General features: G+C 36.2%; 1 protein-coding gene across 7 annotated transcripts in view; it reads left to right on the top strand.

Moving 5' to 3' along the window:
* SLC12A7 (solute carrier family 12 member 7) overlaps window positions 1-17,606 on the top strand; it is a 69,720-nt gene that overhangs the window by 22,035 nt on the left and 30,079 nt on the right. For all 7 annotated transcript variants that reach the window (XM_040061728.2, XM_040061711.1, XM_058419945.1 and 4 more), the window contains exons 6-12: window positions 744-874; window positions 2,989-3,227; window positions 6,157-6,368; window positions 9,137-9,304; window positions 10,738-10,836; window positions 11,525-11,582; window positions 15,365-15,539. In XM_040061728.2, the coding sequence (XP_039917662.1) occupies window positions 744-874; window positions 2,989-3,227; window positions 6,157-6,368; window positions 9,137-9,304; window positions 10,738-10,836; window positions 11,525-11,582; window positions 15,365-15,539 (1,082 nt within the window). The remainder of the gene's footprint in view (window positions 1-743; window positions 875-2,988; window positions 3,228-6,156; window positions 6,369-9,136; window positions 9,305-10,737; window positions 10,837-11,524; window positions 11,583-15,364; window positions 15,540-17,606) is intronic.

Below are 17,606 nucleotides of genomic sequence, written 5' to 3'. Positions count from 1 at the left end.
ATGTAGTTTATGACTTAAAGAAAGATCATGCATACGTAGGGGAAGTAAGAGTGAGAAGAATTGAAGAACTCAGGATCAAAGTGAAGTCATTGTAATATCAAGTAACAGAATAGAACTCCAATAAGAAGTCACAGCACTGTTTGTTAGTTTATTATGAAGTGGAAGCATCCCTTTGTATTCACTGTTTAAACCCTTCTGTTAGTGTATAAGTGGACAAGAAAAAGCAATCCCTACCCAGTACCTTTAAACAGTACTAAAAAAAATGATCTGTAGTGAAAGTGGCAGTGGTTTCATATACAGAAAATAAATAGAATCAGTAAAAAATACTGTTTGTTCTTGTCTCATAAAGCAATTATTTTGGAAATTTATTGTTTGATGGGGAACAGCTTAAGCAGCTAAAAATTCATTCACACCTCTTTATATCTGTATATGCTTTTCTGATTTACTTCTCTTTAGTTTGTGGAATTTTTTCTCCTCTTTCTTTGGTCTTCACTTTCTGTTCCACAGAAAATGTGCATGGAGATATTAATCTTGAAATGTACATTCTAATTGCCTGGATAGTATAGACATTGATTATAGTCTTGGCATGAGCATGTCAGTGGAGACACATGCAGTGGTTATCTTGATTATGATGATTGATTCAAATTTTTGTTCTCTACTGCCATCCTTTATCTGAAGGCATGGAGGTGGGGGGTTTTTTTTGTTTGTTTTGTTTATTTTGTTTTATTTTGTTAATTTCACAGCTGGAGGCTCTTACTATATGATTTCAAGATCTTTAGGGCCAGAGTTTGGTGGAGCAGTGGGACTTTGTTTCTACTTGGGCACAACCTTTGCAGGAGCAATGTACATTCTTGGTACCATTGAAATTTTATTGGTAAGTACTAATTTCTATTAAGACTAAATGTATTTGGGCTGTTTGGAGATATTGCTGATGAATGTTCTTAATGGTCTAAAATGCATTCTAGTTTGGTGATCGTTAATGTTAAGATACTATATTTTCAGGATGTTGATATTTATTCTTACTCTACTTGTGACTATTTGAGGAAGTTAAATTCTTAACAGTAATACAAAAATAATTTAAAGAGTATTTTATGTATATTTATTCTACTTAATGTAGGAACCAAGCTGAAATCTTTTCTTTCCGAATGATAGTCTGCAAGCCTAGATCAGGAAAGCATTACCAGGGTAACTCACTGCTGCCCAGTGAAAACTTGTGAAGAATGTGAAGGGGATATCTCCGATGAGGCAATAATAATCTTATCCCATTTCCTCATTTCCAAGCTACCAGCTTTGAATTCTCATATATTTGCAAAAATGCTGTGGAACTGCCTGTGTGGCAGTGGCCTGGGTGCTAGGGCTTTGCTTCATCCAGGAGGGGCCAATAATTGGTCATCATATCAGAAACTGAAGATTTGCACAGGAGATACTTCAGAATTCTTTCTTGTTACTTATTATGATCCATGTAATCAAATCCAAGCTTTTTACATTTTAAATTAGAGTTAGTCTTCACTAATGCTTGCTTGCACGATCTGATCTGGCTTGTTATCTGGTCTATAGTAGTAACATGAGCACACGTTGAATTGTGGATTGAATTTGGTGCAGTGTTCTCCCTACTAGAGAGTTACGCTGGGTTTGTGTTGCTAATCAGCTGTAGAATTTGAAGTAAAATGCTGCCCAGGATATCTGACAAAGACCTCAGAACAGACCCCTGACATAGCCACAAGGCATGAGTATTGCCTTTTTTTTTTTCCTCTACTGGGGCATGGATTATTTGGGGAAACAGAAATCAGTCATCTGCCTGTGGTTTTCCCTGGCAAAGGCTGTGAACAACAGCAACAAAATCTACAAGAAAATCTTCTGGAGTACCTCCATACAGAGCCTGAAACTACTGCAATGTCACAGTGTAGGGTTTTCTAACAATATATACTCTGTCTGTAACAATTTCTTAATTTGCTTTCTTTTTCTCCATGATGATGTGACAAGTTTCATCTCTTCCAGCATACTAGTAAACATTAATTTACTAAACTTAAATTTAATCTAAAATTCTGGTAAATAATAGTCTATGTCTATTCTGGATTTTGCTTATGAATGTATCATGCCTCCTGTTCAAAGTTTCTTCTTCCTTTTAGAAATTATATTATTGAAAAATAGTAATTTTAGCAGGATTTTTTTTGGAAGGACTAGAGTTGCCTCAAGCCCTAATATTCAATCCCTAGTAGCTGAGCAGAGAGGAGTTTTTTAAGGGTGCAAGAAGAAGGAATATAGATATTGTTTTGTAGTGTAGTACACCAATGTATCAGAACTACTGATGAGTTTATCTTCTCACATGCATTTTTCAGTGTAAGTGCTATAACAGTTTCCAACTTCTTTTCTAATAGAACACACCAAAATTTAAGAAAGAGAGATCTGTAAGAGAATCTTGTTTGAAACTGGAGTAGTTTGAAATGTCTGTTTTAGCACATGACTAAGCTTTTTACATTAATCTTAAACTGTGCTGTTGCAACTTCAGATTAAAATTTTATGACGTATATATATATATATAATATATATATTCTATTCTATAATACTGAACACATTTTTAGTTTACTGTACTTTTGTTTGATTCTTCATATTTTGAAGAAATCAATGGAAGTCTAGTTTATGGTTTAGGCTTTTTTTCTTTTATTTTTGTTGTGTGCTACTTCCTTCCCCGACAAGTTCCTTGGCAGTTTTTCCCATTTGGCAGACACATGAATTTGAGGAGCGGAAGCTCTTTAACAGGAGAGAAGCCAGAACAAAAGCTGTATCCTTTTCTCAAAATTTGTTTATCTTCACTCTCGCCTTTTCCTTCCTGTTATCTCTGCAGTTTCTAAATGCCTAAATTATATGGCTAAACTCATTTGTGAAAGCAAAACTGGTATAGAAGGTTAGATTTTGTAGTTGAAGTAAATTGTTTCTTATTAAAATGTTCATTATTACATGTATGATAGTTGGCCATATCTCTTGCAGACCTATATTTCTCCAAGTGCTGCTATATTTAAAGTGGCAGATGGTGAAGAAACAGAGACTATGCTGAACAACATGAGAGTCTATGGAACATGTATTATCATTCTGATGGCCATAGTAGTTTTTGTGGGAGTAAAGTATGTCAACAAACTTGCACTGGTCTTCCTTGCCTGTGTGATTCTTTCTATCCTTGCCATATATGCTGGAGTTATTAAGACTGCTTTTGACCCACCTGACTTTCCGTAAGTGCAATATTGAAATTGTATGGGTTATTTAAAAGAAAAAAAGTGTCGGGATGGAATAGCTTCTCTAACCATTTTATGTTTTTAAGCTAGGTTTCAAAATACAGCCACATTGGCTTCAGTGGTAGGTTTATGTAGTGTAAATACTGATGTGCTCATTTGTTATTCTGAGTTACATATCTGAACCTTTCTTTCATTTTTCATAAGATATGATAACTCTAGAAAATGTTCTTTAGTGCTTAAAATTACTGGCTGTTATTCCGTCCACACCTAAGGAGCAAGAAGGTGGGTTTTGCTGACAGTAAATCTAACTACTTTATCTAAATGTTTAATCTAAAAACTTACAGAATAAAGTAAAAAGTTCAAAAAACCACTGGAACTATGAACCACAGTTATTAAAAAAACCCAACTTTTAAACTTTCTGTGTGTCCTGGTTTAGGGCAAGTTTGGGAGAAAACCCCTGAATGGGGTACCTCTAGGGAGCAAACCTAAATGGCCCCTCCCCCGAACCGGTCTGGGAAAGAACTTCCTCAGAGAAAAGTAGGAAAGAACTATTTTACTTAACAAAGTGCCCACAAGTACAAAGAATGAATAATAGGAAATAATCAGACCTCTTGTTCTGAAGTGAGATGGCAAATTGAGAAAGTTCTTGCTGTGGATGTGGCTTGGCTCTCTGTCTCTTATCAGTCCCAGTCCCTCTGTTGCTGCTGGAAAATGCCGAGGTCCAGACCCCGGTGGGCCACAAGTGCAAGTCCCCTGGTGATCCCCTCGGTTTTTTCAGTCTAGAGCAGGTTTAAACAATCCTAAGGAAAAAAAAAAATAAGAGTCTAGGGAACTTTTCATCTCTAGCTAGCTAAAACTAACTAAAAGCAAAAAGATCTGTCTTGCAGTTCCTCTGAGCTTTAGCCGAACACCCAGGAGAAGAATGTGGAGGAGTCAGGTTGTTTTTTCAAAACAAACTCTGCGCTTCTTTTTGCTCCCCCTTTGCTCCTAGAACTAGTCTTAAAGGCACAGAACTCAATGTACAGCACAAACAGAACAGATGTCTGGGGATAAAAGCATCATAAAGTCACTGTGTTATGAAGAAATTTTTGTTACTTCCATTTCTCCCTACTTAAAATTGAAACATTGAAGTGTTTAAATTCACTTACATTTGTGAAGGCTTTCCCATAAATAAAATAAATTTTTATTGTTATGCATGACACATTGCTTCTCAAGGTCGTCAATGTGATTAATTCTTAGCTCAATAAGAGTTACTTCTTTATTCCAGTTATTAGTTGCATTTTACTTTACCCAGTTATGTGAGTTGCATTTTTGTGCATATTTTTATGTTGAAAGAGGAAACAAAATTATATTGCTTAAGATGTGGATCAGATTAGGCTGAACTTCAGTCTTGCATGGCACTTTATAATGAGAGTTATCTTTTGCTGTATGATAGTTACAAATTCAATATTACTTTGAAGTGTTGGTAATTACATTACAAATTGAGCATTAGAGCAGTACTTGTGGACTGTTTTGTAACATGATTTTACATGCAACATGTAAAATGTTAACATATTTCTGAATAAAACTTGTATTTCTTACAGTAACTTCCAGTGGGGAAATAGTAATATATTTTTGTCACCTTTATATATAAAAGAGAGTTTATGTGGATATGTAGCATAGGTAAGACTTATTACCAAGTTCCTGGAAACTTTATATGTGGCTGCTACTGTAATATTATTGTATTGGGGGGGAAATATAAAAAGAGTTTATTTTCCACTAAATATAATGGTTTACATTTAGAGTCTACCTCAAAATGAGAAGCTCAAGTGTGGTTTTATGTAGTGGTAAGACTGATCTGATGGTGGTCATTAAAAAAACCCAAACAAAATAGCTTCCACTGAGCTGATTAGTTAGGTTGATATCAGTAACCTCCATTAAGTTTGTCCGTTGTATAGTGGTAAAATAGTTTACCTCAAGATCTCCTAGTTGAATCAAACTGAAAGAAGTTACCATTGTTTGTATCATTTGACTTTGCTGCTATTGAGTCATCAAATCAGTAGCAATTAAAAAGAAAAATAAGCAAGGCAAGCAGCAAGATGATCTCTACCAACAGTTTTCTGTTAAATCTGCTCAATTTCCAAGTGATGCAATACCTTGAAGCTGCACTGGTGTATCTGCCTAACATGCACGCGTGTTTTATTTGATGTTCCTTCTTTTGTCTTCATAGATACATATCATTCCATTTTTAAGCAAGCCTGGAATCCTAAATATCTTTTGTATAGATTAGCAAAGAAATATACCTAGGTCCTTAATATTCTGTGCTGGTAGGAATTTACTTTAGACAACTGTTCAGACTTTTCTAATTTTCTTTCATTCCTGAAAGAAATAATTTGTTTCCCAATACAGGATTTTTTACTTTGTACTCCCATCACTGTTGTTTAATTTCCCTGTTTAACCTTCCTGGCTTATTTCCTACCTTTTGAATTGTAATATTTTTGAGGAGCATGTAAAGTTTTTAGTTGCTGGAAAAGGAAGGGCATGATTTAATTGCTTAATCTTACTTTTATATTTTCTTAATCAGACTTATCTTTTAATTAAGTTTATAAAGTATTACTTAATTTTACTTCTTTCTTGTAGAACTGAATGCATCCTGATCATTGTTATTTAGTAGTAAAGCTGCTTAAATTGATTGTACTTTCTAAAGAACAAATCAGAAGGCAAAATAGCTGCCAGTACAATAAAGAAGAAATATTTGATCCATGTTTTAAAGACTATTGATGATAGTTTTAGATGTAGAAACTATATACTGTTTTAGTAGATGTAGTATAGGCCTTAAGATAGATAGTGTAAATAAGAGGTTTCTGAGGAAATATAATGGACAAAAAATGGCTTAATTCACAGCCTTGTATTGAAGGAACACTGATTTTATTTTTCTTATTTATAGTATCTGTCTCCTTGGAAACCGTACATTGTCAAAACGCAGCTTTGATGTCTGTGCCAAATTTACTGAAAGCAATAATGAAACAAAGACTACACCTTTATGGCGCCTGTTCTGTGATAGTTCTTTGCTTAATGCTACATGTGATGAGTACTTTAGTCTCAATAATGTAACAGAAATACAAGGAATTCCAGGAATAAGGAGTGGAGTTCTAACTGGTAAGTGGGAAAGCATAATGATTTGAAAGTTTTTGGACATTATTCATTTGGCCAATGGCTGGTCATTCTTGTAGAAACTTACTGGTGACTCCTCTGCATTACAAGGATGTATTTCCATTTACTTTTATCTGTTGTTTTCTGTCTTTGAACTGGGGGTGGGTTTGGTTGTTTTTTTTTTTTTTTTGGTGGTTTTTTTTTTTTTTTTTGTGTGTGTGTGTGTGTTTTGGGTTTTTTTTTTTTTTTTGTGTGTTTTTTTTGTTTGTTTGTTTGTTTTTTGTTTTTAATCCATGTGAGAAGATTTCCTCTTATCCAATGTCTTCTATAGATTCCTTGGGTGAGGAATATTTTAAAAACACAGGAAATACAGAGTGATCCAAGTGGATTTCCTTCATTTATGTTTCCCTCAAGGAATTTGAATACTTCTGACAATTTTCTGTTACAGAAAGAGTTGAGGCTTCCCCAGTTTTTCAAAACTCAAGAAAAACTGTGAATAACTACTAAGTTTTTCTAGAACTCAAAGATAACTCCCATGTTTATTGCCTCAACTGCTATTGTTGCTTTTCCTGCTTTTGAAAATATGTGCTCTGCTTCTGTTCACTGATTAACATTTCTCTGAATAAGAACTACTCCATAACAAATCATTTCACTATCCTAGTTACACCTAATGCTAGCACTAGGTGTCTTACTTGCTGAGTGTGAGCGCACATTCTGATACCTAGCACAAGTTTGAGCTCTCGTGGCAGAGATTTCTCAAGGAGAGTTTTCTTCCATTTGATGTGTGTTCTGCATTGTGGGAAGACTTTGGAGCTGCAGGCTCTGCACATTAAGGTTTCTTGAGCTGTGACTGGGCATATTCAGATGCCATGACTGGGTGTCTCAGGAAGTTTGCTAAGTCCTCACACCATTTATTGGGCAATCATATACAGTAAGTATTCATCTCTTATATACCTTCTGTGCCTGTTTTCCTAACAATAATAAATCATTCAGCAAGTGGCTGACTAAATAGGCCTATAACCCTAGCAAAAATGATACAGTTCTGCAAATAGCTTTAATCAACATTGTTCTGATGTTGGTACCATGTTGGTCTGATACATTGTACCATTTATTGTGTATGTATCTTAAATGTTAGCTGCGGGAGGAGCCTTACTCTAGGATTGGTCCTAGAAAGGCTAAATGTCTGGACTTTTCTGAAAGTTATTTTTTTCTCAGTAAGACTTTCAAATCCACTAGGATTATCACTTTTGGGAAAACAAGCATAGGAAAATTCTGTGAGACGTTATGAAATGAGAAAGTGATTTCTATTTAACAAAATATCTAAGCATGTACTGTTCCACTTGTGCTAGCATGCGCAGTTCCACAATTGAGTTGTATGCATTGCAGTGCTCAGATCACTGCCGCTCCTCTGTCATACTGAATAAAGGACACAAGCTGTTGAGTGCTAATTAGAAGTTTAGGTGCTTTTGACTGGGAATTCCAACTGATTTTTGGATTTTCTTCTGCTGTTTCATGAGGAGTAGATAGATGCTAATTTGGAGATCCAGTCTTATTTTACATCACTCATCAAATCTCTGCTAAAATTCCTGAAATTTAAAATTCTCTTGTTTCATTAACTGTTCTCATGGCTTCAGTCTTATCTCTAGATCAGTCTGTTACTCCATTTTATTGCAGTAATACATACAGCATTCCTTAGCAAATAATACTTAGTTTTAATCCTTGCTCTGCTTTCTGTTCTGCTTTTCATGCATACTTCTGTATATGCTTATGATTGTAAGATTTTTGTTAAAAATATCGGAATGAGTACCCTGTCTTTGGCTGCTTATGGTTTAAAGTCCTATGGTTTAAAGTTCTATTGTGCTCAAGGTTAGTTTTTGCTATTATAAAGGCATGGAATACTGTACTTAAATTCCCTAAAGTTGTCCAGGATGTCTGAAAATTGCCTATTTGATCATCCTGGCAGTCCATGGGAATTGTTTATTTCCTTGCTGTAAAGTCCTTTGCCTTCTTGACAGGCCAGGAGAGTATCTACTTTGTTTTCTCACATATGATAGGACAACTTGTCTCATTTTGAAATAAGAATCAGTGTGGTCTGTTTTCACAATCTTATCACTTATACAACCAGTGTTTTCCAATGCAAGCTCTCAGAAGTTACTGGCTCTTTGACCTATCAGTCTTTGAACAAACATCCTTATTTTGCTGGAAATTTGAGCCATGTTCTGCTGGGATTTTTTGCTTATCAGTGATCTTCTGGGATCTGTTTACCCTGCTTTTGTCACCATATGGAAATCTTTTGCCATGAACGGCTGAATCCTGAACTGTTATCCAGGATTGTTCTGTACAGGAGGTTTCAAAGAACTTAAATTACTGTTAAGTAGCATTTCTTTTTTTCTATTCCTCAAAATACAAGAACAAGAAGTATTAGTATATACTAAGATTCCCTGAACTTGAAGATAAGTTTCCTTATTTTTTCACAATAGCACAACTGTGTGCCTGTGCAATGTAAGTGTACATTCTACAAATATGTTAGAATTTAATTCTATGACTATATTTTCCTTTAAAAGAGAAGATTTTGCAGGACATCTCACACTACTGCATTTTTACTGTCATGGACTGGAATGCCTACCAGTTACAGTTGGTATTAATCATACTGGGAAATGTAATTATTTTTGTGTAAGAAAAAGGCATCCGATTCCTAGGATTATTGCAGTCTCACTAGTTAATATCCTGAAACAGAGAGATGACACTGACTTGTTTTTTCTGCCATCTTATAGATAATCTCTGGAGTGCCTATTCAGAAAAAGGATCAGTAGTTGAGAAAAAAGATCAGCCATCAGTTGCTGGATCAGAAGAGTCAAAAATGGGTGGCCTTCCTTATGTTTTTACAGACATCATGACCTACTTCACAATGCTTGTAGGAATTTATTTCCCATCTGTGACAGGTAGATACAACTGTTTTTCTTGTGTGAGGATGTGTACTTATATCTGGGGGGAAAAAAAAAAATCATGTGAAAACTTCTCATTTTCAGGAATCTTATAGGTGACTCATGCTGTTGCTAGATCCTGTGTCTGAGGTTATGTACCTAAAACTTTCTGGTACTAGGGAGACATAGGTCATGGCTGATGACTTTTGGAGGTTATAGGACTTAAACAAGAAATCTGTTTAACAGCTATTTCTCTGTCTCCAAAGAAAACAAAACCCTCATGTATTACTAGATGCTTATTCAAAAAAAGGGTGCAGAGCTTTATAACACTTGAATCTTCAAAGGCATGAGAGAACAGTTTTATATTAAAATTATTAAAATGAATCATTAAAATGATTCTTCCAGTGTCAAAGCTGTCTGGCTAACTGCCTGGGATTTATTTACATGTCCAATATTATTTTGCCACATTGACTGTGTAGACTTTTTTTCAAGCTTAGACTAGTTGTATTTCATTTTCCTCCGCTCACACTTGACTGATAAAAGCAGACTTTTTTTTTTTCAAAAGTCCCAACTGAAGTAATTGTAATATCAAGTACCAGAGGAAGTCCAACAAGAGGTCACAGCACTGTTTGTTAGTTTACTATAAAGTGGAAGCATCCCTTTGTATTCACTGTTTGAACCCCTCTGCTCCTATTTCTTTACTTCAGACTCTTATCAACATTTCATCATATCTGAACCCATGGTTAATGTTTAATTCCATGGAGTTTGACAAAGTTTTTGCACTGGAACATCTTGTCATTAGCTTCCACATTTTTGCTTCCTGTGGTCAGGTCAGTTCTAGGAGAGATGTCAGAATTAGTTATTGCATGGGTTTCTTTCCCTCCTGTCACAGTATGTGCTACAAAATAATTCTGTTCTCTTTTCAGTTTCACATGCATGCATATATGTGATTTTTTTCAACCATTCATTTTCTTGCTTGCTCCTTTCTTTTTTGCTTCTAAGATTTTATTTGTTAGTTTATTGATTGGCTTGCTTACATTTGGTTGTTATTATGATGGTCTGTTTAGTAGGAAGTTAGTGCATTAGGTCACACTAGCTAAAATTGCTAAGTACATATTAATTTATAACATCCATCCCCAGTAGCAAAATTGCTGCTCTCTGTGTTTCTTCATTTCAAGAATGATTCTGAGGTAGTGCTTGAAAAATATTTTTTTAAATCTGTCTTTTTACTGACCTTTATAGGATTTGCTTATTCAAGTGGGTAGTAACAGAGATTTCTGAATAAAATTAAGGTATAAATTGAGGATTTGTGCGGGATTATAATATACTTCTGTAGCCTGCTCCGTTGGTAATCTTTGAGTTAAATTTGTCTTAAAATTAGATGTTCTTACTCTATTAGTTATTATCATGGGGTTACTGTTTTTATGACATAAATTTTGTCTCTTTTTAAGGTATTATGGCAGGTTCAAACAGATCTGGAGATCTAAAGGATGCTCAGAAATCAATTCCTACTGGAACAATTTTGGCTATTTCAACTACATCTTTTATTTGTATCCTTTATACTGTGACTTTTTTTCTCATTTACATTCTGTAAATTCTGTAGGTATAAAAGGCTTTTCACTGGTAAGTCATTAGAGTCCCTTGAGTATAAAATGAATGAAATCTAAACTGAAAAGAAATATTTTATATTTGTCAAAAATATCAGTATTATTTATAAATATTATTAAAATATGTCAAATTTTAATTACATATATAAATATATATATTTACAAATATGTACATATATTCTACTAGTGCTTCAATTCCAAGATATAATTGATATTTTTAGTTGAGTGATCCAAAGGTTTTTAGCATTAGGCTTCAGCTGGCAGATTGTCATACTCAGTAGAACAAGATCTTAAACCTAACAACCAGCAGTAGAAGTTGTTGGTCCTTCAAAACCTAGAGTACAGAAGTACTTGCTTATTTTATGAGAAAATACCTGTTCTGTTGCATGATATGTGAACTGTCTACTGCCAGTACTTCACAAATCACTATGAATCAAATAGAGTCATAAAGAACATAAACTAAAAAATCATAGCAGGGAAGAACTAAAAAAAACAAACGAAAAAGCAACCAGGAAATATACACACATACTTCATTGTCATGGACATCTTCATTTCATACCTTGGTGAAAAATGGTGGGGTTTCCCCTATGTGATTTTTTAGAGAATATTCTTCCTTCAGTCTCAGTAACAGATCTCTCCTGTATAGTGTTGTTTGGTGCCTGTATAGAAGGTGTAATATTAAGAGATAAGTAAGTCATATTCAACTCCTCATATTACATGAAGTATATATAATCATAGGTTATATTAATAGGACTTGTTAATGGCTCTTCTCTGAAATTTCTATGTGGCATATATTTATTTTGCTTAGTTTAAAACTGGAGGGAAAGCTTGTCGGTTAAACTGATACGGCAATTAGACTGTATGCCTTCAAGAAGAAGCAGCAGAATCTAAGATAAATGTTTGAAGTTGAACCAGCCTAATAAAATGTTCTAGGTGAGGAAAATCATAATTAGTATTTGCAAAGCTGATGGATGGGGACAAGGGGGTATTAATTTGGGAGAAGTAATAGGCTTTTGAGGAACAAATTAAAATATTTGAGAGTTACATAACAAGGGGAGTTTATGAGACTGCAATGTACCATAAGACCTATGATTTCCACTGGACATATGACTATTTTTTGTTTCAAAATCTCAGTAGTACATCAGGAGTCATTTCAGTTTTCAACCTGACGAATTTAAGGCATAATATGAAGCATGAAGGGAATGAACGTGATGAACACGAGTATGAAGAGAATCTCCAGATTTTGATCAATTTCTCCGTTAGGAGAAGTTGGTTTATATGAAACTGTTGTCAGGTTTCACAATTGTTTTCTTGATGGTGTCTGGTGCTCTTTTCTACTGAGGCCCATGTTTGCTCATGGTGATAAAACATTGGGGTATTGTTTAAAAGGTGGTGAAGTTGATGCTGAGGCAACTTATTACATTAGTCTAGAAGGAAAACCGTAAGTTAAAAGCTAGATTCTAATTAAACTAATACAAGAAGCAGCAGGGGATCCATGAAAGGCTTTTGACACTGGTTCTCACAGCATCCTTATAGGAAACTCAAGAACTGTAGACAGGTGGATTGAGAAGTGGCTGACTGGCAAATCCCAGAGGGTCATGATCAGTGGCAGAGTCTAGTTGGGTGCCTGTAACTAGTGGCGTCCCTCAGGGTTCTGTATTGGACCAGTGGTATGCCCTTGTGGCCAAGAAGACCAGTGAAATCCTGGTTTGAGTTAGGAAGAAGAGAATTGCCAGCAGGTCAAGGGACATGATTCTGCCCCTCTATTCAGCCCTGGTGAGTCCGCATTTGGACTGCTGTGTCCATTTCTGGGCTCCTTAGTAAAGGAGAGACATGGAGCCTCTGGAGATCCAGTGGAGGGAGGGCTATGAAGATGATAAAGGGATTGGAGTATCCCTCTTATGAGGAGAGGCAGAGGGAACTGGGCCTGTTCAGCCTTAAGCAGAAACAACTGAGAGGGGACCTCATCAATGTATTTAAGTAACTAGAGCAGGGGTGCTAAGAAGATGGACCTTGGGCTCTTGTCAGTGGTCCTAACAAACAGGACAGGAGGCAATGGGCAGAAACTGATGCGCAGGAAGTTCCACATGAGGAAGAAGTTATTTACTGTGCAAGTGACTGTGCACTGGAACACATTGCCCAGAGCGGTGGTGGAGTCTCCCTCATTGGAGATATTTAAGAACTGTCTGGATACAATCCTGTGCAATGTACTTGGGCATGACTCTGCTTGAGCAGGTAGGGTGGGTTATATGACCCACTGTGGTTCCTTCCGACCGTACTCATGGGTGAGGGAATTTTGTAAGCTGTTAGCTATTATTAGAGCAGGTTGCATTGTGGCAAGAGCCTTGAATCCATGAACTTTCATTTACATTGCTGCCAGTTCTTATTTGGCTGAAATCCAGCAGAACAGTAAAGGGCATAAATTTTTAGTCTGGTCTAAAAACTGGGTTTTGAAATTTTTTCATTATGATTATCATATTTGCAATGGAAAAAAGTAGGTCGTACATTTTTCTGTTTATTGCATCTCCTGAAATTGTTCCTATCCTGTGTTTAGTTAAAAAATAGGCATTAGAATTTGAACTAAGAATAAATACACAGTTATAGGAATCTTGTTATAGAAGCACAGTATGTGTTTTATCCTATAACTTTGAGGAGTGTGATTTATCTTCTTTTTCCATCTGCTGAAAATAGTATGTAGGCATACATTCAAACTTGGGCATAAGCAAGAATATGAACACTGGCTTATTATATTCGCTTCATTGCTCTGTTGCTTCACCCTGTTTTAAAAGCAAGTCTGAAAAGACAAAAAGCATTTAATTTTCCTTAGTTTTTATCTTCTTTCATTTCTGTAGACTTTTCCTTTTATTTGGAAAAACCTGGACACGTTAGGAAAAAATAATGCTGGTAGAGATAGCCTTAAAATTTATTTTGGCTGTTTACTAACAACAGTAAGGTTAACTACAAGAACCTTCCTTGCTTTTAAAACAAAACTGTCAGTTTGAAGGATGGGAGAGGGAGGAATGACCTTTTTGTAGTTTGTTCAAGTCATGCCAAAATTAACATAAAGTTAGGTGTCTAAATAAAAAAATAGTGGAGGTAGTATTGGATGGGACACTTAGGACTGTAATGAAAGCACTTCTTCTTGACTTGTTTGCTGTAGTAAATTTAAAATTGCATCAGGTTGCACAACAGGCAGAAGATGTGGAAAACGCAAAATGATTGTGTCTAGTAATTTCTCTATTTACTTGTTTTATGTCAGTGTCACGCTTTTGAAAGGAAAGTCTTTTTGTGAATCTCCAGCTTATACGCCAGGATATACTTGTAATACTAGTGGAACAAATTTCTGCAGACTAGTTCCTAGCTGTCACAAGGATCTCTAAGATACATATGTACATACTCCTGCTATTGCTGTTAATTTGGAAAAGTTTGCCAAGATATCTGATAATTCCTGCATATCTGCTTAGAAGCATGTTTTGGTTTTGAAAGACAGTTGTCTGCCAGGGAAAGCTAGCGCTTCCCTTGGAATGGGGAATGTAATTCCCCTTCCCTCCAAATTATTATAATATTCCAATTAGGGGCTTTCAGGCAAAGATATGGGAATAGGAGTAACAGTTCTTTACTAGGAATATTAAAAAGCAAAAGACAAAAACAACAACCAAATGTATCAAAAGCGCAAGCAAGCAAACAAAAATCCTGGAAAAACCCTGACAGAGTCAAGGATACGACATGACACCCTATTGATCAGGGTGCTAGAAGCAGTCCAAATAAATCCTCCTGGAGTAACAGATATGATTCTGTGGAGTAGAGATGATCCTGTAGAAGGTCCAGTGGTGGCAAGATGAATCCCGTCTTCCTCCAGGGGTCCAGTGGAAAAAACAGATACCTGCTGGTCTTGAGTCTCAGTATCTAGCTAGGAACAGTTGTCTTCCCCTCCCTTGCCCCACCACCACACCCCCCCCCCCCCATGTGGAACATCTCACAATGGGGTTATGTAATGTGTCATGTCATTGGTGAGCCTTAATGGCCCATTATCAGAAGATACTTCCCTGGAGGATGGAGGGGTGGTGAAAGAGATAAGAAATACTAAACACTGCCTCACCTGGTTTTAACAGCTGTGCCATTATCAGAAGGCATCCACCCCCCTCTCCCCTGGAGTTAAAAGAGATAACGAAAAAACATCTCTCCAATGGCTTTTAACAGACAATGCACCTTTTTGGTTACATAACCCAAGACAAGGCATGACTTAATGTGACGTGATTATATCTTCTTTAAAATAGCACAATAAAGAGAGATTGCTTGGTTGGGAAATCCTGTAGTGTGTTCTGTAACATAATGTTTATTGTTAAAAAGTGCTGTTGTCCAGAAAGATTGAAATGTGGGTGTTGAAGCTATAGTAATAAGTTATTTTAATGCTTACTAACTATTTTTTGTTTTGTTTTAATTGTTTTTGTTTCCACTGTTCTTTCCTAAGGTTTGGAGAAGCAGTTAATGGAAATCTGGTGGTTGGTACCCTGGCCTGGCCTTCTCCATGGGTTATTGTGATTGGTTCCTTCTTTTCAACATGTGGTGCTGGTCTCCAGAGTCTCACTGGTGCGCCCCGACTGCTGCAGGCCATTGCAAGAGATGGCATTGTACCATTTATTCAAGTGAGATTTTTTTTGTTCTTGTTGTTATAGTTTTTCCAATGTAGCTTCTATTTTGACAAAAAGAAAAAGACATTCTTTCTGCTGTTGTGTAGAGTGTGGAAAAAAGCTTTTTCTTAGTTCTGTTTGTGTAGAATAATAGGACAAGGATTGAGCTTCAATATTTTTGTGCAGTGCAATTTAATTATATTTGTTTTTACACATAAAAGTTAGTGGTTCCAAACTGAGAATATAGTATTCTATAAATGGAAATAAATTAACTAAGAAGCAATAACAACTGAATTTCGAGGCTCTAGGCTGTTTACTGCTTGTATTTGCGAGCAGAATTATTTAATCTCACTATAGAACTGCGTGAAACTTCTCATATTACAGAGATGAAATTCTGATTTTTTTATTCATTTTTGTAAGGTAAATGAAGTCAGCAAAGATGTAACAATAGAATTCTATCCCATTACTCCAAACATGAAGATTTGTTCAAACATCTCTGCATGTTTTGAGAAGAAATAAATCAGATTTTTCTCAAAGTAAGGGAGCTGGCAAACAGAAGATGATGAGAGAATTCTTCTGGGCCGCTTCTGCAAACCTAGACAACTACACTTGAGTTAAAAATAAGTAAATAAAACTCCAAAAGATAATAGCATCTGGAGAGCAAAGCTGTGATCTTTGTGGTGAAGTTTGGACTTTGAAAGCTCACCGCAAGACTATCTGTATCTGTGACAGGAAAAAAATACATTAAGTAGGCTAGGTGGAGGGACTGAGTAGTGGTGGGGTTTGATTTGTCTATGGAAAAGGGACTGTAATGCAATAAGTTGTAAGTTCTGGGTAGTATAGAGAAAGAAACAAGAAAAATTTGCTTTTGCCTGAAGCAAAAATTTGGTAGAGAGAGGGTGACGTTACGATTGCATGTCTTCAGAATTAGACTTGAAAGGAATGAAGAATCAAAAGGAAAGATTTGTGGTTTGAGAAGTGAGAGAAGGAGAATTGAAGAGAAGCGGGATATTTAGATGGATTTGAGGATGCACTTGCTGTTTTGGAGTGATGTGGCTACTGCATGGACAATCAAGGAAGTGCAAGGAATTATTATAGAAGCAAGAGTATGACATATTTAAGAAAAAAACCCAAAAGACTTGAAACATGAGTAGAAAAAAGGGGATTTTAATATAATGGTAGGAAAATCGATAGAGGATAGGAAGCTAAAAGAAGACAGCATGGAGAATGAATGAGGACTTAGTTTCTGTAATTGAATGGAGGAATATGGAGGAGGACAAATACCACTGGAACCTCAGGCAAAGCATTTTCCCATCTGTCACCAGTATAGCTGTATAGAATTCTCCACAAAGGAAATTACCACATGCAATATGGTTTTTGGTAGGGCTCTGTGCAGGATCATAGTCTTATGTAAGTTCTCTTTAAGGATCAATATTATGTTAATAAGTACTGAATTGACACCTAATTTCTATGTTACAAAACGTACTGCCTAAACTATATAATCTTTTTACTAGGCATAAATCTCTTATGTATATTGTTTTTAATTTTCCTAAGATTATTTCTACAACAGCTGCCATAGGACTTCAATGTTACATAGTCATTGATTGCTTTAGTAAGCATACTCATATTGGAAATGTGTGTTTTGCAATTTTAGTTTTGGCTTTTCATAGTCGTTGGGGGTTAGGTTTTTGGTTTGGTTTTGTTTTTCCTATAGAATTTTTCCTCCATAAGTTGCTGAGAGACTAAATACTGATGCTTAGATGGTGCTTGACCCACACAAAAGAAGTGGCCGAGGGAGAGGGAAGTCACATAAGTTTGGGGGAGGGAAAAAGGGCAGTGCTGGGGGAACTGAGCGTTCTCTTCCTGCTCTCGGCATCGGAAAGGATGGTCAGGCTGCTGCTTGCTGCGGGAGGAGTCCACTGTCAACAGAAAGTCCAGTCCTAGGAACTCTGCCATCATCCCTCATCTGCTCGTGTGCCCAGGAATATGGAGCCCACTTCGCCTGCCCTGCTGGAGCTGGTCCAGCCCTGTCCAGCCGTCGCAGCTTCTTCAACACTGCTCGCTTTGCTGGGACACACCCCT

The sequence above is a fragment of the Hirundo rustica genome, chromosome 1, assembly GCF_015227805.2.
Source record: "Hirundo rustica isolate bHirRus1 chromosome 1, bHirRus1.pri.v3, whole genome shotgun sequence".
In the NCBI taxonomy this organism is placed as follows: domain Eukaryota; kingdom Metazoa; phylum Chordata; class Aves; order Passeriformes; family Hirundinidae; genus Hirundo; species Hirundo rustica.
This window is presented reverse-complemented; position numbering and strand designations above follow the sequence as displayed.